This window comes from Sporisorium graminicola, chromosome SGRAM_7 (genome assembly GCF_005498985.1).
Source record: "Sporisorium graminicola strain CBS 10092 chromosome SGRAM_7, whole genome shotgun sequence".
NCBI classification, from domain to species: domain Eukaryota; kingdom Fungi; phylum Basidiomycota; class Ustilaginomycetes; order Ustilaginales; family Ustilaginaceae; genus Sporisorium; species Sporisorium graminicola.
The window spans coordinates 392,087-408,205 of NC_043737.1; the positions used below are offsets into that span (position 1 = coordinate 392,087).

A 16,119-nucleotide genomic window follows, 5' to 3' on the forward strand; every position below is an offset into this window, starting at 1 on the left:
AAAACACTAAGACGTCTTCATTCGCTTCCACAACCTATCCCACCTTGTATTTGTACCTCACTAGCAACTCTTTGACAAAAATCTCACGCCGACCTTGATCACGGCCAGTCACCTTCGAACCGCAACTATCAGACACACACTTTTGCGCAGTATAAGAGGATGAATGAGTGCGAAGCGTTTCTGAAAAGGTACAACCGATGCCGCAACCGACAGCCTAATGCCTTCCCTCCTGCTGCTGCTCGTGCTGCTCAAGTAGCCCCTCGATCTCGCGGATTTCGGCTTCCACATCCGCCATCCTCTGATTGACGCCGTTCAGCCTCTCCTTGAGCTTCACCTCGTACTCTTCGTCCGAGACGCTTCTGATCGGCATGGCTTTCTTGACCTTGTCCAGCCAGCCGGCCTTGCCCGGCTGTTCTTGCGGCGGTTGCTGTTTCGGCTCGACGTCGACCAGCGGTGCGGCCGCCTGAGAGACCGACACAGCTGCGTCGCTCGAGTTGCCCTGGGTGCTTTGCGGCGCGGGCACACCCCGAGGCACAGGGCGGATCAAGCTATCCCTCACCATCCTCGCCTCGTTCCCCGCGAGCTGCAGGCCCGTACACACGATGCCGAACGCGAGGATTCCTTTGTGCATCGCCGCCGGTCCACGTGTGAACGCCGCGGCGCCCGCACCCACCACCGCGCCCGCCAGGCCGGAAGCCAGCAGGTTGTGCGTGTGTCGGTTCGGCACCACCGTGCGCAGCCGCATGTGGCGGTTGGCGGGGTCCGGACCGCTCGACGTGCGGTTCAGCACGGGCGACACGACGTACTCGCGCACCGCGAAGAAAGGGAACGCGAACGCGAACGAGCTGAACGCCATCCGTGTGCCTAGCACGGTTCCTGCGCCTTGGCGCCCGCGAAGCACGCCGTAGATCGACCCACTGACCCCGCCAACGAGCGACGCGAGGAGAGAGCCTTTGACCACCTGGATGGGTGCATCCGACTCGAGCTGGTACCCAGACGAGGTGGCAGGCGAGTCTTCAAGGACCGAGAGGATGCCGTAGCCGCGCTTGGCGGAAGCGTCGCCACGCTGGTTAGGTGGGGCAGCGGGGTCGTGGAGAAACTCGTTGTTGCCCCAGCCGCTCGACTGCGGCGAAAAGGTGGCCGGTGAAGACCAGCGAGGATCGTCCTCGGCTCCGGAGAGAGCCATGACCGGCTCTTCCCGGTTTCGAGCGGCGGGACGAGAGGTGTACGAAGACGTGCGTGGCTGTTGTTGCTGCTGTCGGTTCGACGGGCTCGATGGATTGCTGTTGTAGGAAGATGGATCCTCTGAGTTGCCCGGCTCCGCGCGAGCCGAGGCAGACCGGCTGTACGCAGTGCGAGCGTTGTCCTGTCTGATGCGCTCCCACATGCTGGGCTCGACGCCGCGTTCGCCTCGGAGCTGCGCCCACCGTGTGCCTGGTCCCGTACCATCGGGAGCTGCGTTGGATGACGACTGCTCAGAAGGAGCGTTCCTCTCGCCGTTTGCGCTCCTCCCCGTGTGCGAAGACGCCTGCGTCGCCGAGTAGGCGCTGAAAGTATCGGCGGTGGCTCCACTCCTATCGAACGAGGAGCCGTCACTCTGCGCCGCCTGTTCGCCTCCCCACTCCTGCTGCGATTGCTGCTGTTGTTGTTGTTGTTGTTGTTGCTGCTGCTGCTGCTGCTGCTGCGACGACGACTGGTCGAAATCCGTCTCGCCGTTCAATCCTTTCGGCGGCGCAACACCCACCTGCGGCCGCTTGCCCTGTCGCTGTTCCTCAATCGCGCCAGCCAACACCCTCCTTAGATGCTGTGGATCTTCGACTTCCTTCAGCACGCCGCGGCTGAGCAGGATGCCAATCGGCATTGTTAGGAATGATCCGCCAAGACCGCCAACGACGCTCCATCCGAGCTTGGGCAGCATGCGCGGAGGAGGCTTGCGTCGCGAGAGAAGCACCCATGTCCCCGAGGCACCGAGCAGCCAGCCGGCGTACTTGGTCGTGTCGACGTTGCGCTTGATCGTCTTGAGTGCTGCGAGCTCGCGCTGCGTGAGTTGCTTTTCGGACTCGGTGCCAGCCAGACCGGGAAGGAGAGTGCTTCCACCGCCGCCGCCGCCGCCGCCGCCGCCGCTATTGGCGGGATTGGTGCCAAAGCTGCCCGAGTCGGGTCTTGATGTCTGGCCGTTCATCGTGCCAGTGCAGTACCGTCTATGTTTCTGGTGTCGGAAGACGGTGATGATGTGCAAAGCTGGGTGAGGCCAATGTCACCGATGCTGAGCTGACGACCAACCGTCTTCGTGCTTGGAAGATTCGGTGTTTCCGGAAGTGGAGGAGACGCCGATTTTTCGACATTTGTTAGACCGGAGCCGCATGCTTCTTTTCCGTTCAGGGTCCAAGCCGACAAAAAGCAAGGCTGATTCACCATCGACGTTGACGGCCGGGTGGCGCACTTTGACGTGACCACTTTGGTTCCTTTCCGCTACAGTGGTATTCTTCCTTCTGCTCTCGCCTAAGAGACCCGTAGAATCCTGTTTTCTGCGTCTGAGTCAGACAGTGACAACCTGCAGCGCACTGCTGCCCAAGGTGGTGTTGTAGGTGAGAGATGAGCCGGCACAGCGAGCGAAGTATGCTGATATCTCCTTTTGCCGAGCTGTGTATGACAAACGTCGCAAAGGGATCAGCGCTCCTGTCGATCTGAGCTCGAGTCGAGAACGACATATATAACCTCTTTCCCGACCTGACCGTTTGTCCGTCCCACTCCGTCACAGATCTACACATCTCACGCAGCCATCCACAGCCATCCCAAAATGACGAACAACACCACCGACCAGTCCTTCAAGAAGACCCACCAAGTGGTCGGCGCAAATGGCGGCCAGCTCGTCGATAACCTCAACGAAAAAATTATGAAGGAAGCTCCCGGCCACGATGGCGTACGTCTCCTTCCCCACTTCCGTCTCATCCTAACTCTACTCATCACGCTCTCAGACACTGACCCTTGTTCAATCTTTCGTTCTGAACGGCCGCAGAATGTCGCATTGGAGCAGTCGGGACAGCAGCGAACTCACAACGAGCAGATCGAACGCGACCTGGCCAACAAGGGCTACTCGACGCGTCAGACCGACGAAGAGGCGCACCTCGACGCTGAGCTCAAAAAGAAGCTCGACAAGCGCGGCAACGAGGCCCAGTAAAACAGCCTTGTCGTAATTGCAATGATCGATGTCGAGTAGCATGGAGTCTCTGTCGAGCAAGAACCGCAACTCCTCGTCGATTGAAATGTGAAAAGTCAAGACGAACTGAATTTGAGTGTTGCCTCTACCGGGCACTGCCACCACTGAAGTAGCTCAAAGCTCTCGACACGGAAGCGATGGCGCCGGTGGCAGTCGCAGGGGTAGCAGTCGCCGTAGAAGGCGCACCAAGCACGCGCGTGGTGACCAGCGCGTCCGGTCCAGCTTCCTTCTTACCCGCACCTTGCCCACCATTCGCTCCGTTTGCATTCGCAGCGCCAGTCAGACTTGGTAGCCCAAGCCCAATACCCATGCCAGCCTTCCTATTCCCGTTCGCGCCTGCCTCCATATCCGCTTCCATCGGCACCGGGGCAGAGCGCAACGCAATCTCGGTTTTGCCAATATGACTCTTGCGCGTCAACTGGCTCGTCGGTGGAGCAGCTGCGACGGTCACCATGAGATTCTTCAAGTTCGGCAGCGTGTGTCGAATATCAATCACTGTGACCGAGTGTACGTTCATCAGCTGCTCGATGTCCTTGTTGAGCAAGAAGGCGGCGTATTCGTACCTGTACCGCTCCATCCCTTTAGCGTACAACGGAAAGGCACGAGGACCGCTCATCAGCGAGATACCATCCTGCACGACCGCACGGCTGCCCGCTGTGGCCAGAGGGTAGTGGATCGGAGTGGCGAGGTACGTGCTGAGCAGGACGACGAGCTGAGCTACGAGACCCAACGCGCTGCTGACCGTGTCGTCGTCGAACGGGTGGAAGACGGGCCGCGTCGATGCCGGCAGCTGCCGTTTGACGGTATCCTTCCAGCGCCTCTCTTCGTTCGCTAGCTCGGCCGGTGTCAGCGAGCTGACCGCATTCGGCAGCGGCAGACCGCACACGGAGAACAACAGCGATGATGCATCCGATAGCTCGATAGGGAAGATTGTTTCGAGGTCGCGTAGCAACGACGCCTGCTGCATGTGTAGCCGCAGGGCGATCTCTGCATTTGCCTCGTTGAGCACTTGGACTTGTTCCCGATGCCGGCGTGCCGACGTCTCTGCTGCGTCGAAGAGCGACTTGCTAGCCTGTATTGCTGCTTGACGAGCCTCGAGCATCGACCTCCTCTCTGCCAATTCTGCTCTTTTCCGCTGCAGTTCATCTGATTCATCTATGGCCAGTTGCCTAACGGCTTCGTACCGCGCCTTCTGCTGCTCACGCTTGAGCCGAAGCTGCACAAAGCCTTCCTGGTCTTGCAGCGTGTCTCCCTCGACGTGCCGCAGCTCTTCCAACTCGGCAAGCAGATTTCGCAGCTCGCTCTGTTTCCTCGCAAGGTGCTTGGCGTCGTCGAGCGTGTAGCTCGACATCATCTTGGTCTCGCGTAGACTGAGCTCGAGTACGCGGCGCTGCTCGTCTTCGAATGCCTTGCGCCGCTCTCGCCGCTTCGCTTCTGATGTTGCAGCAGCAACTGTTTCAGACGGCACGGCGGTGGGATTGGATGTTGACTGAGTAAGAGCTGCAGCCTGATCTGTTACGACGGCAGAGCCAGCTTTGTGACTCGGAGCGTTCTCCGGGTCGGAAGCGTAACCTTCAAGCGAAGGGCGGCGACGCGCGTCGGACTGACGGCTTGGTTTTGCATCTCTTGGAGTCCGCTTGTCTGTCGGAGACAGTTGACTGCTTGCTTGAGCTTCAACCGTGTCTGCGGATCCTTGCCGAACGGACTGGAGCGGCACCGTGTAGTAGATGATGCTTTCGAGAACATGCCGAGTTCTCTCCGCCTCCCTCTCGCTTACTTTCCGCTTGAGTTTGGGCTCTCCGGAGAGCCCGGTATCCGTACCGCTGTGCGGATCAGAGGAAGATATACTGACGCGCCCCGAGAGTGAGTTGGCTCCAGGCGCAAGGCCGAGCAGGATCGAGTTGGGAGGAAGCGACATGCTTGCTTCCTGCGCGTTTCCGGGCAACGGCTCGAGGTCACGTAGATCGGTGCGTGTCTGGCAAACGAGCTTCCAGCCTCCGTCGTCGCCTCCTTTGCCACCCTTCACAGGGGGCTGCGTTGCAGTATCGCCCTTGTCCGACGACGGTGGTGGCGCTCTGGCCCATACCTTAATGCTGAGCACGGAGGCTTCCAGTGGCTGAACATCTGTGAAGGCTTCGGACTGTATCGCAAAATCGCGCTCCGGAGTAATTGGATCGCCGCCTTGGTAGCCCCAGGAGTGATTCAAGCCTGGCTTTGAGTTGGAGGATCGATAGAAGACGCGTCCAGCATCGTTGATCACCTCGTCGCTCTCCGACGCGAGAGACAATTCGACCTGGCATTCGAGCATGCGATCCTTCATGATCTGCGCGAGACTCTTTTGGGAGAAGAGAGCATAGCGCGACGCTGCACTCAGCCTTCCCGAGACACGGGCTGGACGTCTGGCCTCGTCGCTAGCACCGACGTGACTCTCGTCGAAACGGACGCTGCGAACGCTGGTAGACGACGTCATGCTGGTTGTCCGTGCTCTGTGCGAGGGTCTACGGATGGTGTGGGACGAATGCGAGGAGCTGCGGGAGTCGGATCGCGAGAGCATGGTCGTGTTGGCGCCAAACTCGTCGAGGAAGCTTGAGGTGGCGGTGCTTGACGGTGAGCCTCCGCCGTGGTGGTGCATGCGTGCGTCCCGGCCATCGCGATGGCTGGACGCTCGCTTGAGTATGGGACGCGGACTTGCCTCGATGCTGTGTGCGCCGTCGGAAATCGATGCGAGCGACGAGGATGTTGTGAGCTCGTGGTCTGAGGTGCGACGGTGGTTGGCGAGGAGCGCAGAGCGTCCTCTTGCGTTTTTGCGGCTGCTGTTAATCGGCGACTTGGTAGGAGTCGCTTCCAGCTCGTCGATAGCTTGTTGCTGGTCTTCGTCGGAGGATCCGTCGTTGGCGATTCTGCTCCAGCTCGCGCTTCTCTGGCGGCGGCGAGAGTTGTCGGCCTTTGCCTTTCCTTTGCTGTTGGACCGCGCGAGACTGAGCGTTAGATCGGCATCGTCCGACGTGGTGTGGTAGCGGTTGGATCCTCCTGGTCTTTGGGAAGTGAGTGTTTGCAAAGCACGGTCTCGCGTTGGCCGCAGCGATAGGTTGCGGACGAGGATGGCACAAATATGCCCGATACGTCGCTGCTCGTGGTGTATCGAGACTGACCGGGTGTGGTGGTCCAGGTCGCCGGACATGACGGCAGATATCACACGTGCAGGAGTTGTCGCTGGGGCACTCGGCAGCCGATTGAAGGTGGTGTCTATGCCTGCATGGCGGATGCTGTCGCGGCAGAGTTCGTAGTGCAATAGCCGCAGCCTATTTGTTACCGGTGCAGAGACAAGATGCGGTTGGTGTGTGGCAGGTCAAGGATACGTGTTGGATGCGAAGATGTGCGGCGGCACGAGAAAGCAAGAGAGACCCTGAGAACGATCTCGGCCATGCGGAACGATTCCGACACACGCTTCCCGCCTCTCGTGTTTCCTCCACACCAACACGCCGAAACCTGATTTTCCGAGATCAAACCGTGTTAGGTCGTGCTTCGATGACATACGGTTGAGAAACAAACGGGTGGTTGTTGTCCGGAGAGATGTAACATTTCTGAAATTCGGCGACACCTTTTTGCGTCCATCTTTTTATTGCTTTGGTTTTCGGAGCACCACAAAAACTTCTCGCCCATCTCTGCCTCTCGCAGGCTGTGGAACAACAACCCAAGAGAACAGCCTTAGGCGCCGATCAAGCATGGATTGGAGGGCGATCAAAAGCGAGAAAGTTCGGGTTTGAGCGCAGAACAACCCTCGAAACTGAATTGCGAATGCCAAGCAAGCAGGTGATCTTCTGGAACGGATCATCCTGGTCTCAGGGCCGCGACGATCCGTTCTTAGACAATCTTGATCGAATGTAAGCGCGATGACGATAAAACCGGGTTTCCAAATTTCGAGAACGACAAGAAGAGAGAAGAACCGCGGAACTCCTTTGATGACGAGACGAGCGAATCAGCTTTGCACCTCAGAAATCTCGACCTAGCCGGCTGTACCTAGAACAAAACTGGTTGCATGGTCGCTGCTGAGGAGCGGGCATTGTCGTGCGCAGAACACGGTTTCGTACCTGAAGGAAGAGGGACCCTCGATCGGATGCAGAGTCTCGAATCGTACCTGCAGATCTGAGCTGCATCGTGCTCCGGAAATGCTTTCTGCACACCCACTTGCGGCGAATGAGAATGGATCTCCTGCCCTCATTCATCAGTGCGATCGATGCTGATCGTATGCAAAGGCGGCTAATCGACCATGCAGTGGCTCAGGATAAGCATGCTTCGGCTTCGACAATGGTGGAAGGAAAGGCGGATCGGCGATCTCGTCTCAAACGTAAGATGCCCTCTCCAGCCTACGAGCCGAGTCGGCTATCCCGCCAAAAATTGCAGCCGGCTTCTGCCGCAACCACTATACACTATTGCTGCTTCTTTCGACATTGCTGCTTCACTTCTTATCGCTGAACTTCAGATGGAAAAGCTGCTTGCAGGATGCTACCGGCTTGAACAGTGGCCCGGGGTTCGCTTTGACCGTGAAAGCGCCTGAGAAGAAGGCAGGAACAAAATCAAAACGCAACTAACCTCTCGCCTGCGGCTAAATGGCTGTTTAGCGCGCTCACAGAAGTGTTAGTAGAAGGAAGACTGCGTTCCGATAGACTGTCATGTCAACACGGCTGCTGCTACTGGTGCTACAAAAGAAGATGGGCTTGGCGCACGCTGCCGGGGTCCGGTAAAATTTTCTTGTCATGACAACCTAAACGAGAACAAAGGCGCTAGTCTGGGAGTCGCCCCCTCCACGCCACTGTCTGTAGGCGACGAGACAAAGACAACTTGTACCATAGACTGAGAAGCACTAATATACTAAAGAATTCGGGCCGGAAAGGGATCCACGTCAATACTGACCGTCACCTTGTTGATCGCGACCCTGACCAACCCTCGGCATGGCCATGCGACGAACTTGGCGTGATGCCAAAGGACATGCTCAGATGGTGAGATTGTCTGTCGGCAAGAGCCCGGGGAGCCAAGCACCAAGCCACCGAGTGTTGTGCACCGGTGCGCTTCGGCGACGGACCCTGGTTCCCCTTTGCCCTACTAGAAGTTCTAAAGAGAGCTTGCCGGCAACGTGGGCACAAAAAGAACGGCGAACAAACTCCATCTCGCCATCAACGTGCTACAAACTTGCTCACATACATGGATCCTGCGAGTGAAGAGCCGTCTCGACGAAGCCAAAAGCAAGAAAGAAAGGATCCAAAAAAAGATGCCGAGGCATCTCGGCGTCGGACTCTGGACTGAATTTCTTCCGCGTTTAGCGCTGCAGCAGCACCTGACCTCTTCGCACGGAAAAACTGCCATGCAAGCAAGCAGCGCAGTAAAGTCCGCCTTGCCCGCCTCGCCGGTCAAGGCATTGTTTGGCATGCAATAACGGATGCGGAACATGGCATAGAACCAGACGGTCCCGAAGCTGCAGCGTGTGTGGGGCTGTTCCATGAAAGGAAGAGTCGAGATTTCGCGGCTGGAGAGGATGCGGCAGCCACAATGCAACAGAGCTTCGACAATAGGCCATCTGGTTTGGTCGAGTGCTGCTTGTCTTCTAAACTCTGGGTTGCAGGCTTCTGAGTCACTCTATGCTGTCTTTGTGCGGTGCGATGCTCAAATACAATGTGATTCAGCTCGGTTTTTCCGAACGAAGCCTCGCACCATTAGCAAGGTCGTATTCCAAAAGTCAACTCGACATCCGCTGTAGAGTATGGCACGTGTGTCGTGGCTGTGAGAGCGTCATGCTGCTGCTGCTGCCGCCACTGTTGTGGACACGGAAGTCCTTGTCCTGATTGACAGGCGAAGGTCAAGGGGGCAGTGAAGGGAAGTCGCGGCGACGAATGTCGATCCCAAATTCATGCGCTGCTCTCCAAGAGCCTCGCGATTCCAGCGTCGGGGAGAGGGAGAGAGAGAGGTGCCGTCATCGAGCAAACAGCACTTCTTGCGGGTCATATCGTCGTTATTAGCCTGTTCCTGATTCACCCGCGCTTGTTGTTTAGCGTTCTCAGCATCAACATCAATATCCAAAGCTTCTAGCCATACCTGTTGCAAGCAAAGCTACTGACAGAACCACCAACATCGAAGAGACCTCAGTATAAGCCATCGGTGACGGGAGCGAGAGACACATGGCATGGCAAATCCTGCAGCTCTGCCGGCGAGAGCGCATCATGGTCGGATTTTCAGGGTGTCTGTCTGCGTTCAAGAAATGGACAAGAAAAATAATGTTTCCGGCGTGTTGTTCTGCTGCTGCAGGGTTCGCAACCAAAGACACTACACACGCAAAAACAGTCACGGCAGAATCGCACGCTAAAAGGCTGTTTAGCGCGGTTTGAAAGCTGTTAAGTACTGTAACTCTACGCTTCTGTTTAAACGCTAAAACAAAGGCGCAGACGCTTTCAGAACCGAAAATAGGGCGCATCTGCCGAATCGTCCACGTCGGCGTCGCTTTTCCACTTTTCCTCGCTTTCCTCAAGATCAACTCCGGCTTGTTCTCGGTCACCCAAAGGTGAGCAAGCCACACTCGAACTGCTCACCTCTCTGCCGGTTTCGGTCTCGGGGCCCAGACAGCAACCCGGACCCTTTTTCTCCCTCTGTGGCAGCAGCAGTAACAGCACGAGCAGCAGAAGCTCGAGGATCGACGGCAGCAGCAGCAGCATCGACAGCAATAGCAGCATTGGCCTTTCGCCTTGCTTCCTTCCTCTCTCTCTCTCCCTCTCCCTCTTCCTCCTCGCCCTCGTCTGTCCACCATCAATCAACAAGCGGCCCGCTTCCTTCATAAGAGAACCATGGCTGCTCCTCGTTCCGCCCCTTCGCTCCTCACCATCCCCACCAATAGCCCCTCCTCCTCCTCCTCCTCCTCCACCTCGTCAACGGTCGCGGAACAATCCCCGACCACTCCCACCAAGGTCACCGTCACTGCTGCTACCCCCGTCGACCCGCGCTCCTCCGACAACACCACTCCGGACGAACAGGCCCTGCACAACCTAACTGCCAACGACGTGCACCAACAGACCTCCTCCACAATGGGCAACGTCTCTGAAAGTTCCGCTATGGACCAGGTGCTCGCAGGCATCCTCTCCATGCAGAAGGAGGTAAGTTTCGGCGTTTTCCAATTTCGAGTGATGCATTGTAAGGAAAGCTCGGTAGGCTGACAACACTTTTTTGCGCCTTCTGTCGTGTAATGGCACAGCTCTCCCGAATGCATGTCCGAATGGACGAGTTGGAAAGCAAGAATGAAGCTGCCGCACGCAGAAACTCGTTCTACAACTCGTTCACCCCGGGCAGCATGTCGCCCGCACTCAAGAGCCCCGGCCTCATGCCCCGCCTGCACCTCCGATCCTCGTCCCCACCCAAGAACGGCACCATGGATATGCTGCATGCGCCACACCTCTCTACGGGTGCCTCGGCGCACACGCAGCCCGCACCCTTGCTCGCCGAGGAGCCCAAGCTCGGTCTATGGGCCGTCGTGCCTGCCGGTGGTGCGGGCACGCGTCTCTGGCCACTCTCGCGAGAGTCGTACCCCAAGTTCCTGCTTGATCTCACCGGGTCCGGGAGGACGCTGTTGCAGAGCACGTGGGATCGTTTACTGCCCTTGGCGGGCCAGTCGCAGATGATGATCGTCACAGGCAAAGCGCATGTGGAAGGTGTGTCGGCGCAGCTGCCGCAGTTGGAGCAGGCCAATGTGCTGGCTGAGCCGTCGCCCAAGGAGTCGATGGCTGCCATCGGCCTGGCGGCTGCCGTGCTGCACGAGCGCGACCCGGACGCGGTGCTGGGTTCGTTTGCCGCCGATCACATCATCTCGGGTCGCGATGCATTCGAGTCGGCGGTGACCGAGGCTGTGGCCACGGCCAAGGCCGGGTATCTGGTCACGATCGGTATTGCGCCCTCGCACCCATCGACTGGTTTCGGTTACATCAAGCTCGGCGAGAAGCTCAGTGTCAGCGAGGCACCCAACGCGCGCCGTGTCACCGAGTTCAAGGAGAAGCCCGATGCCAGGACCGCGTCGGCGTATCTGTCCACAGGTGACTACCGCTGGAATGGTGGTATGTTCGTCGTCAAGGCCAAGGTCTTGTTGGATCTGTTGCAGGAGAGCATGCCGGAGCTGCACGACGGCTTGACGCGCATTGCTTCAGCGTGGGACTCGGATGCGAGGGATGCGGTTATGGCCGAGATCTGGCCTACACTGCCCAAGATTGCCATCGATCATGCCGTGGCCGAGCCCGCGAGTAAGGTCGGCAAGGTGGCCGTCGTCCCCGCGACGTTCGGTTGGGATGATGTCGGTGACTTTGCCTCGTTGGCCGATCTCATTCCGGCTGAAGAGGGCGAGCCGAGGATTCTGGGCGATGCCAGGTTGGTCGTCACCGAGAGTCAGGTAGGTGGATTGATCATCCCGGCGGCTGGACGTCCGATTGCGTGTCTTGGTGTCGATGATGTGGTCGTGGTCGACACGCCCGATGCGTTGTTGATCACGACTAGGGCGAGGTCCCAGGACGTCAAGAAGATTGTCGGTAGGACGAAGAAGGTCTATCCCGAACTGTGCTAAGTTGCTACGTTTCTTTCATTCATGCATGGCCTCGCTCTTCAATGGACACTTTTCACCTTCTCAGGGATCTCATCATGGCAAGTGTGCGAATGTGTCGAGGCATTGCAAAGGAGTGTAATGTGCGTGTGAGAGGGGGTGGTCCTGCTGGTATATAGATGCATGGGGATCAAGTTGGGGAGCGGTTGGGCGGGGCGTCTACGAAGAGGCGAGGGGTTGTTTCTGGCCGAGCACTCTTGTGATGGTATGCATGCGGTCGCGACTCTTGCGGCTGAGCGAGCTGGAGAGGCCTTGGCCCGTGCCTGGGTCGGCTGCGGCGGCAAAGTCGGTGGAGGAGGAGGAGGAGGTGGAGATGGGACGCGGTGGGGGTTGCCTTGTGGAGATCATGGATGCGATCGAGGGGATGTTTTCGGCCTCCTCGATCAGGCGCATGATCTTGCTGGTGCGTGTGATGCGCGCCGACAGGTCTTTTTTCCGTAGCGAAGGGGACGGGCGGAAGATGTCGTCGACGTCGTCTGGCGTCGGTGTCGCCTGCGGGGTGTAGTTGGATGCGTGCGAGAGCGCGAGCACGCGTTCGGATCTTCGGCGCGTAGGCGAGTCGTCTGCTCCTGACATTGCTGCGATGTTGTCGTCGAAGACATGCACGTCGTTGCGCAGAGCGGCTATCTGGCGTCCCCTCGACAGCGTCCCCGCGGACCCGCGGATCAGCGCTGCCACAGGTCCGCGCGCCATCGTCTTGCTCGGCGAATCCGCACCTGCACCTGCCCTGCTCTTACTCCTCCCCCTTCGACTGATCTTGAGCCCATTCTCCGCCGCCGCCGCCGCTGCAGCAGTAGCAGCAGCCGAGCGCAGATCCGACCCGGACGACACCTGGCGCAGTTTCGAGCGCGGCTTCTTCTGCACCTTGCGATTCGAGATTATGATCGCACCCTCGCATTTGCTTGGAGACCACGAGGTGGGTTCAAACTCGTGCCCCTCCAGTGCGAGCTCTTTGGGCGACGAGATGCCGCGTGGCGACGAGACGGTGAGCCGCGGCGGTGTGGATCGCTTTTTGAGCGTGGGACTGATTTGGCCGGCTTGCGAGTCGACTTCGAAAGAGGTGCCATCGGTTTGCGAGGGCAGAGAGGGGGCGGCGTCGGAGGGGGAACGAATGACGGTGCGACGCTCGCGCATGATCTTGGAGAGAACCTCGACGCTCTTCATGCGTCGCATACTGAGGTGTGTGGGACGGGTGCACGAGGCGTTGCGAGGCGCAACAGCGGGGTCTGTGGATAGGAAGGGCAGCGCCGGCCGAGAGAGCAGCTTTGCTACTGCATCGTCGTCGGTGCGTGATAGGACAGGTGCAGACTCGACGTCGGTCGCACCTCCTGCTGTGGAAGCTTCGTTGCTCGCCCCATTGTTGGTTGCGGATGTTGTGCTTTCGACCAGGGCAGCTGTCCCGTCCACGGCGCCCTTATCTGCTTCCACCGCTGCCGCAGCTGCCTCGCGCCGCATACGCGACTGGTCCATCATTGCTTGCAAATCGCCCAAGCTCTCCCTCCACGCCGCCCGCTCCTGTCTCCACTTGCGCTGACGCCTCGGACTGCCCTGGCTCGGACTGCCCTGGCTCGGACTGCGTTGCGACTCGCAAGCTTTTCCACCACTGGCTGGCTTCTTGGTCGGACTGGAAAATGCGTCGACAAGACCGGGACGGCGCTTCGCGGTGCCGTTGGAGCCTGCATTGTGCAACGCCTTCCAAGCCTCTTCGGCTGCTGCATCGCTGCTCAAGACGTCCGAAGAGATGGCGGCACTCTTACGGACGGGGGCAGTGCGGGATTTGGCAGATCTGTATGCGACGCTGGCTGTCCAGACGGGGTTATTGGTTGCTGTTCGCTTGGCAGTTGTGGGTGGTACGCGTGTTGTCGACGTGGATGCGGATACGGCGTTGCTTAATGATGGGGACGCTGTTGTGATCTCAAGCTCGGCTTGCTGCGTCGCAGCAACTTGGCTGCTCGGCTTGCTCTGTGAGTCAGATGTGCTAGCAGAGCTGGTAGCGTCATTGAGGATGGTGCCAGGCCCGAAAAGCCAAATGTTGGAGAACCAACTCGAGGTCGAAGTCTGCGCGTTTGGCAGCGGTGGGGCAGAGGATGGATCGTCGTGCGTGGCCAGCTTGTAGTTGCGCGATGGCAGACTCTTGCTCGTCGCCGCCGATTTGGGTGTCGAGCGTCCGGCGGCTGCGCTCTTCTGGATGGCACGTCTCAGCTCGCTAGCCGCCAGCGAGGGTGAATCGGAAGAAAAGTCATCAACGAGCCTGGGCTTGCGTGGAGGAGTGGCGAGCTTCTTGGCAAACATGCCTGCGAGCGATTGACGATCAGGGGTGACAACGCGCGTCTCCTTGTACCCGGCTCTTTCGAGAAGGTCTTGAAGACTGTCGAAGCGCGAGTCGGCGGGACTGGAGTGACCGTTGTTATGAATGATGGCGTGGTTGTCGGAAGAGAGCGGGTACAAATTGCGACGCGATGTGGACGAAGGTGCTGCTACTTGTCCAGCATGAGCTTCGAGGCAAGGAGAGATGCCAGAGGATGTCGACTGCTGCCTGAAGTGATTCGAGCTGTGGTTGTAGTCGATGCTGCTATCGCCACTGCCACTAGCGCAAGCCGAAGGAAAGGACCGATCTGAACAAGTTGTGGTGGAAGACGAAACGGATGGCGGAGACTGTGGATGGCAGGGACGGTCGTGAGACAAGGTCGTGGTCACCGAGGGGATGTCCATGGCCGCCAGCTCGACATCCGATTGGGTGCAAATTGTGGTGCTGTCACCGGCGAATCGAAGAGCGAGCGGATGTTGTGGTGGAGGCGACAAGTGTCTATGCCAGCAGAGAGGCAAACACAACACAAGGACGACTGTTTCGGACCCTCAAAGGCAAACCGACTCTGTGGGTTTGTTTTTTGGAGTTTGAGCGCTTCGGAGACCTATCAGGGTCCGACTCGAGGTGCAGCGAGCGACAAGCAGTTGGCAATCGAGAAAAATTACGATACGAGCGGCTAGCTACAGATGCTTTGACGACTCGAAGAACGAGATCTTAGGCTCCTTGACCACCTCGGCCATCGCAGCACAGTACTGCTCTGCCAGCACGGTTTTGGCAGAAGTATGAAACGTCAAGCCAAGAGTAAGTTGGCACGGGAATGGTCAATTCAAGAGTCGTGAATGCCAATCTCAGTTGCACTGCGTGCTCTCAACCGCTGCTTGCATGTGCAAGACCTGATAAACAGTCGGTCCAGCTTGGCATTTCCATCAGGGAAAACAAAGTAATGGAAGCGAGTCTGCGTGCGTGTGTTCATGCATGCTGTTGCAGTCGTTTGGGGCCGCTTGGATTCCAAGAGCAGAGTGGTTCGGAGACACTGCCTGCAGCTCTGCAGCACTCAATACGCAGCTCGCAGCACCGTTGCAGACCACACAGCCGAGCCAAAGAATAGGGTTGATTTTTACAGTCTCCGACACTGCAACGAGAATGCAAAGAGCAAGGTCAAAAAGAGCGCTGTTCCCATGTCTCTTCTCACCCCGCCTCGAGGTTCGTTCGAGGCCACTTGCGTGACTGGCTTGGATGCTTATCAACGGAGTGTGATCCTTTCTACCTTTGCTTTTCAGCTGCTGCAGGATGTTCCAAGTCGACAATGGAGTACTCTCTACTGTTATTGAACACACAATGTACTGCTCTGTATGTAGTCGCTGTGCTGGCAGCAGAAGAAAAATCAATCACAGCACCAATTTCGCGTAGCGTCTGAAGTTTTGCAACACACCAACACTCCAGACGCGCCTTGTCGGCTCTTCCGCGTCGAGAACCAGCACGAGACTTTGAAGAGATCTCTAATCTCCCGATGGCAGACCAACGAAGAAATCCGATTCAGCACTTCGGACGTAACAGGATTTTGAAATTCAGGGTGGAGGAGTGGAGTCGAGCACGCCATCGTTTTGGAGATTGACGTGACAGCTTACATCAAACTCCCGCATGTCTTTGTTCGCTCCTTCCATTTGCGCCATTTTTTTCACTCTGCGTTCGAGCACTCCGCGGGACCAGCAGCGCAGCCAGCCTCGTAACCCCGCCTTTGCTTGTTGTTGCTGACTGACTGGCTGACCGACTGACTGCCGTGCTGCTGCACTTGACGAACAACCTGTCGATCGACGGAATGACGAACATCTTCGAGAAGAAAGTGGCCTTGCAGCGGCTCTGTAGCTACGGTCTACATGCTCATGTAGCTAGCTTCTTGTGGCCTGTCGTCGTTCTCTCGCCAGACTTGGTTCCTCTCCTGAGCCTTGGTGGGGGGATGGCCAC

The 16,119-nt window shown here is 58.1% G+C and overlaps 5 protein-coding genes across 5 annotated transcripts; 2 read left to right on the forward strand and 3 right to left on the reverse strand.

Annotated features, from left to right (window-relative positions):
• Positions 1–214: 214 nt before the first annotated feature.
• Positions 215–2,182, reverse strand: EX895_005588 (uncharacterized protein; the record flags this gene model as incomplete). Its single annotated transcript, XM_029886180.1, has 1 exon — positions 215–2,182. The coding sequence occupies one exon, from the start codon at positions 2,180–2,182 to the stop codon at positions 215–217; it is 1,968 nt and encodes a 655-aa protein (XP_029737411.1).
• Positions 2,183–2,800: 618 nt separating this feature from the next.
• Positions 2,801–3,181, forward strand: EX895_005589 (uncharacterized protein; the record flags this gene model as incomplete). The annotated part of the gene is made up of 2 exons (XM_029886181.1): positions 2,801–2,923; positions 3,020–3,181. 2 exons carry the CDS (start codon positions 2,801–2,803, stop codon positions 3,179–3,181), a joined length of 285 nt encoding a protein of 94 aa, XP_029737412.1.
• A 124-nt stretch (positions 3,182–3,305) lies between these two features.
• EX895_005590 (uncharacterized protein) lies at positions 3,306–6,401 on the reverse strand (the record flags this gene model as incomplete). The annotated part of the gene is made up of 1 exon (XM_029886182.1): positions 3,306–6,401. The coding sequence occupies one exon, from the start codon at positions 6,399–6,401 to the stop codon at positions 3,306–3,308; it is 3,096 nt and encodes a 1,031-aa protein (XP_029737413.1).
• A 3,652-nt stretch (positions 6,402–10,053) lies between these two features.
• EX895_005591 (uncharacterized protein) lies at positions 10,054–11,810 on the forward strand (the record flags this gene model as incomplete). The annotated part of the gene is made up of 2 exons (XM_029886183.1): positions 10,054–10,359; positions 10,458–11,810. The coding sequence occupies 2 exons, from the start codon at positions 10,054–10,056 to the stop codon at positions 11,808–11,810; spliced, it is 1,659 nt and encodes a 552-aa protein (XP_029737414.1).
• A 195-nt stretch (positions 11,811–12,005) lies between these two features.
• EX895_005592 (uncharacterized protein) lies at positions 12,006–14,558 on the reverse strand (the record flags this gene model as incomplete). Its single annotated transcript, XM_029886184.1, has 1 exon — positions 12,006–14,558. The coding sequence occupies one exon, from the start codon at positions 14,556–14,558 to the stop codon at positions 12,006–12,008; it is 2,553 nt and encodes an 850-aa protein (XP_029737415.1).
• Positions 14,559–16,119: the final 1,561 nt, after the last annotated feature.